This window comes from Solanum pennellii, chromosome 1, assembly GCF_001406875.1.
Source record: "Solanum pennellii chromosome 1, SPENNV200".
Lineage (NCBI taxonomy): Eukaryota > Viridiplantae > Streptophyta > Magnoliopsida > Solanales > Solanaceae > Solanum > Solanum pennellii.
This window is the reverse complement of record NC_028637.1, coordinates 106,042,648-106,055,416: the sequence shown is the minus strand read 5'-3', so window position 1 is coordinate 106,055,416 and position 12,769 is coordinate 106,042,648. Positions and strand designations below refer to the sequence as shown.

The window sequence follows — 12,769 nt, the reverse complement described above, 5'->3', positions numbered from 1 at the left end:
AGGGGGTAAAGCCGTTGCTCATAATTAAACGACTTTACCATCATTAATGTAATTTATGCCATTTGTTTTTTCATGTTTTCACCGCGAAACAATTTTTCTCATCGTAAAGAAAGAATATATTTCCATAGATACAATATTCTTAAAACGCAACATACATTTTTTTAAAAATATTCATTCATACCAAACACAGCAATAAATCAAACACATAAACATATGTCAAATTAAGAGTTTTACTATTTTCAAATATCATTGGAATAAACTTAATGGGACTAAATTTGATAATTTTTATTCATCCAATATAGAGACAGACCTTCATTACACACTGGATAAAATGTAAAAAAAAAGATAAAATAGCCTTTACGGTCACAGTTGTTCATCCTCTATCGAATGAACTATAAAAGTAATAAAAATAGCCTTTACGGCCACAACCGTTCATCCTCTATCGAATGAACTATAAAAGTATATAAAATAACTTTTACGACCACAACAATTCATAATCTAAAGATAAACCTGAAAATAAACATGCCTATACGACGACAGTTGTTCATCCTCCACCCAATGAACTTCAAAAGTAAATATGATATTGATCATTTGGGGGTTGTCATCAACATTATCTCATTTGCAGCTTGCTTGTACATGTCTTCTACGGTGAATCCTTCGGAGAATTGAGCTACCCCACTTCCACCTTTAGCCTAAATACACAACAAACATGTTTTTAGAAACAAGCAATAATAACAACAATATCACTATATATGTTCATATGTTTATTCATATGATCATGTAAAAGTAGAAAGACTATTCAGGTAAAACAATGTAAATAATTTCTAAACATAATCTATGACTAAACTATATGTAGGAGCAAATCGAGAATTTCAACCTCAGGGTGAGACTAGGTGGGAGGAGGCATTTCTAAAAGAAAAAGAGGATAGATATATACTTTTTTTACTTCTATTTCATGTGAAGACAAATGCTCAATTAGATGTGAAACTTGTAAGAGAAAAACAACTATATATTTCTCAAACACTCAATTCAAAAGAACTTATAAACGCGTGTCATTTTCAATTTCCTAATCAATCAAACAAATACATGTAAAATAAAAGAAGAGTGTGCTAACTAAAAATTTTAGTTCACAGTGTTCAAAATGACCACTATATTATTTTTATAAAAATGAAAGGACTTACATGAGCTTGGATCATGAACATGCTTCTGAATTGATCAGATGAAATTTGAGCAGACACAATGTCAATCTTATGTTTCTCCAAAACATAACAAATGGTGGTAAATAGCCCTGGCTTCTTAGGACAACACACACTAATATGTGCATCTTCACCAGATACATTTAGTATAACATTTGGTGAACTCCATGTCATAAAACCTGTAGGACCATGATTAGCTGGTGTAATAGCTTTAGAATTACAGATTGATCCTTGATCACCCGCATGCTTCTCCCAACTATTACCAACTTTTTGTGAACCCATCAACATGATGTTATTTTCTTCTAGCCTTTCTAGCTTTTGACTTTTAAGTTTATTGAAAGTATTCTGCAGCTTTCGGATGCGATTCACTGCTTCATAAACTATTTTAGACTTATCCGCCTGCATATACAAAAAAATATGAAATTAGTTTCAAGTAATTTATGAGTTTCTAAATAATATTCATTTAATAAGTACAAGTTATAAAAAAAGCTTTAATTTTGAATTGTTAATTTTTAAATTATGTCTATTACGCATTTGAGTCACAAAGATCTTATAATTATATGGATTAAGAAAATATATTCTTCTTGAAATATTTATAATAGAATTAGTACAATGTTGTGAACTTCATATTCTTATGCTAGAAAAGAAAACAAAGAAATATATGGAGCTTTTTTTTGTAACTATATGTGCGAAAAAATCGAAGTTTGATATTGTTTTTTCATTTTTTTTATAAATAAAACACATCTTATTATTCAATTTTGAAATTAACATAACGGCCCAAGTTACAGTTTCAGCATGTCTCCTTTAGTAAGCTTTCTAAAAAGAGAATCATGTCTCCATTAGTAAACTTCCTAAAAATGATTCTCCTCATTTATTTGCTCAATTTAGAAAGTTGAAAATACGAAACAATCACATATGTAACTTAAAGGGTTATTATATGTAATTGCCAAAAAGAATAAAAAAAGAATTAATTTTCAAAAATAATGTTCATTTTCGAATAATTTTTGATAAGTTGATTTTGATTATTATTTTGCAGAAGATAATAAAAGAAAAATGACAATTTGTTTCTACAAATAATCATAAAATTTATTGAATTATATCTTTTTTGATTGATAAGATATTGGATAATAAAAAATAAGATATGTCATTTAAAGAACTTTTTACCTTAGCAGGGAGGTTGGGAACCAAAGCATGAAGAGTCTCGAATAGGGTCCGCATCTTCTTTCTCCTTTCTCTTTCTGTCCATTTGTGTACCTCATGTTTTGATGCTCTTCTAACTTCAGCTCCATCAACACCAGAATTTGGTTCAGCAATTTCCTTACCATTTTTTTTTCGGTTGGCTGAACTTCTCCTTTTGGCGACATTAACACTCCCTTCAACCACCTCATTAGTAACTGTTAATGGCTGGCAAGTATCAGACCCAGTCGGATCTAGCAACTTGTTACCCTCGGTCTCTCCGCTCTCAACTTGATGGTCATTCCAGTCTAGGTGTGACCAGATATCATCACACAAATGATCATGATTATTCTCGCCGCCTTCATTCATTGTTTTTCTTTTTCAGGTTATGTAATACTGTAGCCCATGCTACGCCTATTTATAGAACTTTTTTCTTATAGGGGGGCAAAGTGTAAAAATGAGAAATAAGAGATTGAATATGATAATTATTGAATATGGAAAGAATATAGAGAAGGGTGGCAAAAAGAAACAAATAAATAAAACAAAAAATAGAGATTAAAAAGGATGATTCATTACAAATCAATAAAAAACAAAATACAATCATAATACTAAATGCCGTTACTGGCTTCAAAACAAAAAAGTTAGCTAAAATACTTTTGTTACAAATTTTGTTCTCACACAATTGGGTCTCTATTCATATTTACTACTAATAAAAATTATAAATTAAAAATAATTACTTTACTAAATTACAAACTTAATCAAGTTATTATTCTTATCTATACAAATACCTAAGTTTTTTCTCCAATTAAAATAATAATAATTATAATGATTGTATTTATAATTGTTTAAGATTTTATTTGTTTAGAAAAATGCAAATCTTAATTCTTAAGTTATATGAATTAGGTGTGTCTGGATTGTAGTCTTATAATATATAGCATTACTAACGGTAATGAGATTTTAATATATTCAGGTGATTATCAATGTCAAAGAAATTTCATTAATAGCTGGCTCCGACTATATACATTTTTTTACTCATTTATTAATGTTAATGAAATTTCATTAATAGATTTATTAATAATTTTTTATGATCTTTTTACTCATTTATTCAAGTTAACCACACAAGAATTAATAATTAAGTATTTTTTTTCGTGAATAATTTTTTTTATCATGCCATATCCGTTTCATATAAAAGAAAAAATCATCATTTTTATTTTATCTTTTGGCCAGGATGTCAAAATGACTCTAAATACTAATCATAACTTTCCCTTTATTAGGAAAAAAAAAGGAATTAGTTAGGATATTAATTCCTTGCAATCCTTCATTAGTTTGTAGCTAGCAATTTTTTTGACAATTCATTAATAAATGATATAATTGATAAATTTTTATTATTTATTGATAACTAAAATTGTTTATTGCTATATTCATTAATTATGACAATTAGGAGTATCGAATGTAGGGTGACGTATTGATTGGTTTAGTTTAGTTTTGAAATCTATCGGTTCGACTTATTGTTGGTTTGTAGACATGCTAAATCGTTGTAGCCATTAAGATATTGACTTATCAATTGCCGATTTATTGGTTTAACCATTAGGATTTAATACAAAATAAATCATTGAAATCGATTAGAAACAAGGTGACAAATCAAATGAACCATGCACATGAGTTGACAGACTGTATTTTGCTCAAAAGCAAAGACCTCACAGTTTAGAATGACATAGAGTTTGAACTAATCAAAAATAAAAGTATCAAACTAAACTCTAATTCAACGACTTTAATGATATACGAAATGGTATAAATATCATTTTTAAATTTACCATGGGGTTATCAATTATTTGTTAACGAAAAAACTCAATATGTTCAGAAGCAATAACCCAATAATAAAAATATAAAACTTTTATCAAAACTACTAAACCAATAACCCATTATCGATAAACTAATAATTTTTTCAGTTTGAATTATCGATTTTGATTCGATCTTGAACTACTCTAATCAAATAGATGGATTAATTGAATTTGAACATATTAAATCAAAATTGAGTTAATAAATAAACGAGTCAAATGACTTGGATTGAAATAGACTAGAATCTGTGTCATAGCGAAAAATATCCCTCAACTTTCGTTTATTGTTTGATTTTACCCTCGCCGTTGAAATGAAGTTAAACTTACCCCTGTCGTTACTAATTTTACCAAAATGAAGTTAAATAAGAATTTTGGGGATTCTGTTAAATGAGAGGTAATTTTGATGAAATTAGTAATGGGAGAGGTAAACTTAACTTCATTTTAACGGCGAAGGTAAAATCAAACAATAAACGAAAGTTAAGGGGTATTTTTTACATTTTTCCCAAAAAAAATTCTTAAAAGTTATGACTAGAGCTGTCAATATGGGTTAGCCCACCCCATCCGGGCTAATCCATACAGGCTTTGACATTTTACGGGTCAGGCTGGGCTAGCCCATTTTTCGCATGGGCCAAAAAATGGTCGGCCCAACCCATAAGTACGTGGGCTACAGGCTTGACGGGCCAGCTTACTTTTTTTATAATTATTAAATTAAATTTAAAATTATAATTTAAAATATTATCATAAATATCGACAAAACAATATTACTTGATGTTAATGTTAGTACTTGTTAATCAAATCAAAATAAAATTATTTTTACAATATTTATAGGGATAATTTCAGAGACCTCCATGTTTCGCTCTATAACGCTCACCTCCCATTTGGTTTACGATGTTACGTCTACCTCCCTTATTTTCATTTACTTGTAACCATTCTTTAAACCTATTTAAAATAAATATAAATTAATGTAGATTTGACAATTTTACTCTTTTTTATATAAATTTCTTCTAAATAAATATTATATAAAAAATAACTCATTTAACAAATACTTTAAAAATAAATTAACACAAAGACTTTTTTTTTAATCCAACAAAGATCAAAGTCTTCAACTAAGCTGACCCACATTTTCACCAGATGATAACTCTTTATCTCTATTTCACCTTTACCAATTCACGTAATTTCTTTCTTCACAATAACCATCATTTTTCAGCAACAATTTCTTCAAATAGAAGACAAAATTGAACTTCCCAAGAAAGAAATTCGATAAGAACGATAAGATTTTGTTCTAGTTAAACATTTACACAAGCGAAGAAGAAACATGATCCAACGAATAAAGATAAATCATTGAAAATTAGATCTAAACATAGGGGTGGGCATAAACACCGGAAAACCGAAACACCGTACCGAACCGAATTTTTTCAAAATTTCGGTTTCGGTATTTCGGTTTTCGGTTCGGTATTCGGTTTACTTTTTTGTAATTTTTGGTATTTTTATTCGGTTTTCGATACGTAATATTTTGGTATTCGATATTTCGGTTTAAATCGGAATATTATAGTATAATTTATATTATATTAATTAATAATTATTAATGTTAAATAATCTTTTTAAAAAAAAAATATGTGAAACCCTATGTAATGTCCCTATTCCTCTTCCTCTTGGAGGCAACACCTCTTCTTATTCTAGTCTTCTTCCTCTTCTTTCTCTTCCTCTTTCACGCAGCAGCAGCAGCTGCCCGCCAGGCGCCACAGCAGCCGCCAGATGTCTATTTTTGATGTTTGTCTATTTTTACTTTTTAGCCCATTAAGTTGAAAAATCAAACAAAAAAATTATAAAGTTTAAAATTTTAAAAAGCCCACTAAGCAGGCGCATTAAAAACCGAAATCAAAAAAACCGAACCGAATTAATAAAAACCGAACCGAAAGGACAAAAACCGAACTGAATCGAAATATTTTGGTTCGGTATTCGGTACACATTTTACAAGAATCGAAAACCGAAAAAACCAAAAAAGAAAACCCAAAATCGAACCGAAATACCGAATGCCCACCTCTATCTAAACATTCATATATAAGGGTAAATTTATCAAATCTAAATTAATTTATATTTTTTTAAATAGGTTTAAAGAATGGTTACAAGAAAATGAAAATAAGGGAGGTAGACATAATATCGTAAACCACGGGGAAGGTGAGTGTTATAGAGCGAAACCTGGAGGGAGGTCTCTGAAATTATCTCTATTTATTAAGGGTTTTTTTTCAAGTAAAAGTATAAATATATAAATAAAAATATTAAACTAATTATTTTGAATTTGGACTCTCTTTAATTTTAAATTTTAATATTATATTATATTTTTTAATTAATTATTATTGGCCCAGGGGTCGGCCCTTCCTATATTTCTCAAGCCCATCAAATCAAGATGCTTATTAAGGCCGAGCTAAAAACCCCTTTTCTTAAATGGGCTCCAAAAATCTTAGTCCAACCCTATTAAATTCCGGGTTAGGCCAGATCGGCCCAACGGGTCTAGCCCATATTGACGGCTCTAGTTATGACAGATCAATATGGGCCAAGCAAAATGAATAAAGTGAGAATTATAAAGTAAGAAAATAACCTTTTATCACAACTATATATAGTGACACAGTGATTAATGTTACAATCTAGATCTAATAGATATTTAGCTTATTTGTCAAGTGATATAAAAGTTCAAAGTTTGCAATTTTCTATCTAGTTTATTTGATTTCAAATTCCTTCAAAATACAGTTTTATCATCTTTACAATTACACTAATCGAAATTTGCGTTGAATCATACGATTGTATCCATGAAACTTGCTTGTAAGTAGCTTCCTATATTGAATTATACTTACGATAGTATTTATATTATTTATGCTAATTTGTATAGAGCTACAATTAGCATAAATATGATCGAGTGTATAACATAGAATTGTTGTGTAAGCAGTTTAGTGATGCTTTATCATTGATTTTTTTTATTTTTATTTTTTAAATTGAGCTAGTTTCAATTCACGTGGTAAGGCTAGTAATTATTCTACATGAAGAGCATTTTCAACTTTTATGTTGCATGCGTAGTTAGAGATGCACGATTAGGCAAATTCACAATTTACTTTAAGGGTGTGTTTGGTATTTTTTTAAGGGTTTTTGATGAAAAATATTTTCCTGAAAAATAAGTAGATTTATGACTTATTTTTTTATGTTTGATTGATGAGTAGAAAAGAATTTCGAAAAATTTTTTAGTGTTTGATTTATGAATGAAAAAATATCTTTTATTTTTATTAGAAAGCTAAAATAATTTTTGAAATAGAAAATATTTTTTAAAAATAAACTTAATTCTTTTTTTTTATAGGGGAGGGGATAAGGTGGGTAAAAAAAATTAAATATACTTTTTAAAAACAAACTTAAATTTTTTTTTCGAGGGGGATGGGGGATGGGGGGGGGAGGATAGTAGTGGGTTGGGTGAAAAAAAAATTTATAAGTGGAGATATTTTTGTAAAACAAATTATGATTTTTTTTTGAAGGTGGGAGTGGTTAGGGGGGCTGGTGTGGTCAAGGGTAGGGGTGAGGTGAAAACGGAAAATTTTCAAATTGTAAACATTTTCTAAAAGCAAACTTAAAAAAATAAAAAATTGTAGTTGAAATTTTTTTTAAAAAACAAACTAAAAATTCTTTTTTGGAGGGGGGTGGGGGTGTGGAGAGGGGATATCAAGGATAGGGGTGAGATGAAAAANGAGAGTGGTAAGGGTGAGGTGGGGGGGGGGTAAAATAATAAAAAATTAAAGTTAAAAATATATTTGAAAAATATCTTTAAATTTATTCTTCAAACAAGAAAATTGTAATTTAAAGTTGAAAGAGAGTTTTGAAAAATGTATTCCTTAATTTTCTAAGGGAAGTCATTTTCCTTAAATTTGAGGAAAATGAGTTGGTTTGGAAAATATTTTCCGAAACATTTAACCCAATCAAACATGGAAAATTGAAAAATATTTTTCGAAATATGTTTTCTTCATACCAAACACACCATAAATAAATATAATTAAATAATAAAGGTGTGCTGACAGCTTAAATTTTTAGATGAGGTGGTCACACATACTCAATTATACCTTCAACATCCGACGTTCAATTCTCATGCTTTATGGGGCTATTTTTATTTGCATTTCAGTATTTTTCTTGAAATTTCAACATAATGTATTGAGATTTAACGTAAAATAAAAATTCGAACTCTAGAATAATATAATGAATTTCACATACATGAAAGGTAATTTTATTGTCAAATTTTTTCTTCACCGTAAAAATAGCTATTAAACCTTGAAAATGACTAAATGAATAAACAATTACTTTTTTATTTTAACTATAAATTTTTAGCCTTTCAACATAAATGAATAGAGACTCAAAATAAGTATCAAATATCGAACGAAAATGAAAAGGAAGTATATGACGATGTAAGAGAATAGTTGTCTGTGGTTTGACGTAAGAGGAGTTGCAAATAGGGATTTGTCATAATATGATCCTTTTTGTTATATTCATTTTTGAGTATTTTCTGGCCTCTCTCTATTCTTGCGTATGTTGTAAAATTGTAATCATGATTTTTTGTCTTTTTGCATTTTATTTTCTTTTTGGCTTTTTTATCTTAATGCCAGATTTTACTTCTTTTTTGAAAGATATTTTGGATACATAAGCGAGAGATGTATGAGAGAAGGAATAGGATACCAGGATACATAAGAGAGATGTACCGCAAGGGAAGGAATGTATTCGAAAAGGGATAGGATCCAGATACATATGGGATGGATGTATCCGAGAGGGATAGATATGTATAAGTGAGAAGGAAGTGACGTATCCAAGAGGAGTTTTTTTAAATGGTAGGGAATCTTAGAGATTATGATAAAATAAGATACGCATTTGAGTAATTTTTCCTACATACTATTAATCATATATTTAGATATAATATTTATTATAAAATAAATATTTATTCAGTTTTAATAGATCATATATTTATTTATGGTGTCTGTTTATTATATACTACTTATTTTTTGTTATTATTGCTACTATTCAGTATTTTTTTCGTTGTTTCTATTATTTGTTTTAAATTACTTTAATTGAATTAGGTCTTCCGAAACATTTTTTTTCTTCTCAAATTAAAATAGAAATAAACTTCCTATGCATATCTAATATATTTTTTTCACACTTCATTTAAAAATTATATTTTATATATTATTATCGATCTTGTTATCGAACTCCAATGTATAGTTTCAAGTGAATTCTCTATTTTGAAGGAAAATATAGGTTCAAAAAATAGATGAACCAACACATTTACAATTATAATAGAAAAAATAATCCTTCAAAGATCGATCTTTAGTCTAGATAATTTATTTATAAGAATGAAAATCTCTTGACATCGAGATATAAAACTAAAAATAAATCTATAAAAGTTGATACAATATCATAAACCTATCACAAAATTTAGTGATAGAAAAACACAACCACATTTAATTACCTCGTAAACATGTTATTCACGTCAAACCTCATCCCTCTATGTCTATCATGCAACTCTACGATAAATATATCAAGCATCATATAATCCTATTTAATAGTACTATTCTTATACATCAATACTAAACAACCCCTTAAACAAATAGAAATTCTTAACCAAATAGAAATTCTTAACCAATAGAAAAGTTATACTCACATGCTAATTGTCAAAAGAACTATTATAATTAGGATTGTGCTTCTGTTCATGTGTGATACGTATTGATATTTGGTCTAATTAAGTGTTGGCCAGTAATTGAAACACTAATATTAAACTAATTATATACTAACCAAATATATAACTAACGTATCAATCTTCATAGCACCACAAGGTGAGAAAGAAAAAAAGGGAACACGAATAAGTAGAAAGATTTGGCTGATGAAAAATCAATTTCATACTGTTATACTTCAGTTAAAGATCAAACGAGTAAAAAGATAATTCCTTTTTACATTACAAAATATAAATAACTTTTTAGCTTACCCTCTTTGGAAAAGCTAAGGAACATGATTATTTTTTTCATCTCTAAGTGCTTGTTTGGTAGGAAATAACAATGAGTAATTTCACTTCATTGCTTATTTATGTTATTTGGTAGGTAAGAATTTTTTTTTATCTCAAGACTATTTATACATCATAATTAGAAAAATACTGTAGAATCATAGTCGAGAATTAGGAGCAACTCAAAATATTAATTATAAGCGCTTAAAGTCGAATTAAATTTTATAATAATAAGCCTTCAATTTTAAGAAAAATCATAATTACAAATATGATCCATGTTTTATATCTCGACATACTTGAATTTTAAGAAGTAGAATAAAAGTACTCCTACGATGTAATTATTTTTTTTTAAAAAAATGTTTTTTATATTTATAAAAAGAGTAGGTGATAGTTGGAAAATTAAAACATCGTTCTTGAAATTGATAAACATACATCCACACAAAACACACTTAAAGCAAACATATAAATCAAGGATTTTGATACTTATAAATATCGTTGGAAGAAACTTTCCAAAGTTTAGATTCCTCCAATACGGAGACAAACGTTTATCATAAAATACAAAATAAAATAAATTGGCCTTTACGGTCACAATTGTTCATCCTTTACCGATGATATAAAAGTAAATAGAGATGCCTAAACGGCGACAGACAAAGAAATGTAAAAGTAAATAAAATAGTCATTACGACCACATCCATTCATCCTCTACCGGATGAAATATGATGGTCTTTATAGACAACCGTCCATCCTCTACTATCGAATGAACTTTAGTTTGAAACTAAACTGATCATTTGGAGGTTGCCAATGCCATTATCTCAGTTGCAGCTTGTTTCAACCTTTCTTCCACTGTGAATGCTTCCGAGAATTGAGCTACGTCTCTTCCACTTTTTGCCTGAATATACATCGATCAAACATATTTTTAGTACTAAGCAATAATAATATACTAACTAAAATTTTAAGAAAGTAAAAAGTAGAAAGATTGTATATTTATGTTAAACACTTAACTCAGGTTAATCAATCTAAATAGTTTTTAAACATAATCTATGACTAAACTATTATAGAGAATTTCAACCTCACGGTGAGACCAGGTGGGAGGAGGCATTTCTTAAAAAATATATAGGCATATACTTTTTTGTACTTCCATTTTATGTGAAGGTATATGTTTAATTAGACGCGGAACTTAATAAAGAATGAACAACTTCTGATCAATCAAATAATGACACTTAAAATAAATCGAAGAGAATGTTAACTAAAAACCCTAGTTCACAATATTCAAAATGACCAATATATTATTTTGAAGAAAATGAAAGGACTTACATGAGCTTGGATCATGAACATGCTTCTGAATTGATCAGATGAAATTTGAGCAGACACAATGTCAATCTTATGTTTCTCCAAAACATAACAAATGATGGTAAATAGCCCTGACTTCTTAGGACAACACACACTAATATGTGCATCTTCACCACATACATTTAGTATCACATTTGGTGAACTCCATGTCATAAAACCTGTTGGAATGAGGGGACTAGCACCATGATTTGTTGGTGTAATAGCTGTAGAATTACATGTTGATCCTTGATCAACCACATACTTCTCCCAACTATTATAAACTTTTTGTGAACCCGTCAATCCTATGTTGTATTCTTCTAGCTTTTGATTTTTAAGTTTTTTGAAAGTATTCTGCAGCTTTACTATATGGTTCACTGCTTCATAAACTATTGTAGACTTATCAGCCTACATATACAAAAAAAAAAGATGAAATTAATTTGATTTCTACTTCAGATCGCAAAGTCAGGATTTTCACCTAGCAAAAACACAAGAAGAAGTTAAGGAAATATCATATACGAGTTAATTAGTTTCATGTCATTTATTAGTGTCTAAAAAATTCATTTAATAAGTCCAAATTACAAAAAAAAAAGAGTATAATTTGAAGTTTTTAATTTTTAAATCTTGTTCATTACGCATCTGCCCACACTATCCTTCTTATAAATTAAGTGTAATAAGTGATTTATACATAAAAAGTGTTGTAGGTTGTAATTAATATGAAAAATAAGCAAGTTTTATTGATAATAACAAGTGAAAATACGCTACTACTAATATAATAATTCGATATGATTAATGATATACTTATTAAGTACTTCAATGAGTTACAAATATCTTATAATTATACTGATTAAGAAAATGTTTATTTTGACAAATTTAGAATAATGTTGAGAACTTCATATCTTATGCTAAAAGAGAAAATAAATAAATTTGTGGAGATTCTTTTTATGACTATGTATGCAAAAAAAAAATTGAAAGTTCTATATTGTTTTATCCTTCACTTTTTGATAAACAATATGCATCTTTATTCTATTTTGAAATTAACAAGCAGCTATGTACAAATTAGTAATAAGAGGAATGTTATATCCCCAAATAAATGTTATTCCAATTGGGTGAAGTTTCTACTAGAAATGGTATGCCTAATTTTTATTTTTATTTTAATTTAATGTGTTGCTAAACCTATATATATATATATATATATATATATATATATATATATA

General features: G+C 28.3%; 1 protein-coding gene and 1 pseudogene across 1 annotated transcript; both read right to left on the bottom strand.

Annotated features, from left to right (window-relative positions):
* Window positions 1-371: 371 nt before the first annotated feature.
* LOC107026173 (transcription factor bHLH95-like) lies at window positions 372-9,730 on the bottom strand. Its single transcript, XM_015227046.2, has 4 exons — window positions 9,699-9,730; window positions 2,361-2,748; window positions 1,182-1,595; window positions 372-692 (listed from the first exon to the last, which is right to left on the bottom strand). Exons 1-4 carry the CDS (start codon window positions 9,728-9,730, stop codon window positions 588-590), a joined length of 939 nt encoding a protein of 312 aa, XP_015082532.2. The 3' UTR covers window positions 372-587.
* A 1,074-nt stretch (window positions 9,731-10,804) lies between these two features.
* Window positions 10,805-12,769, bottom strand: part of LOC107031323 — a 3,272-nt pseudogene continuing 1,307 nt past the window's right edge.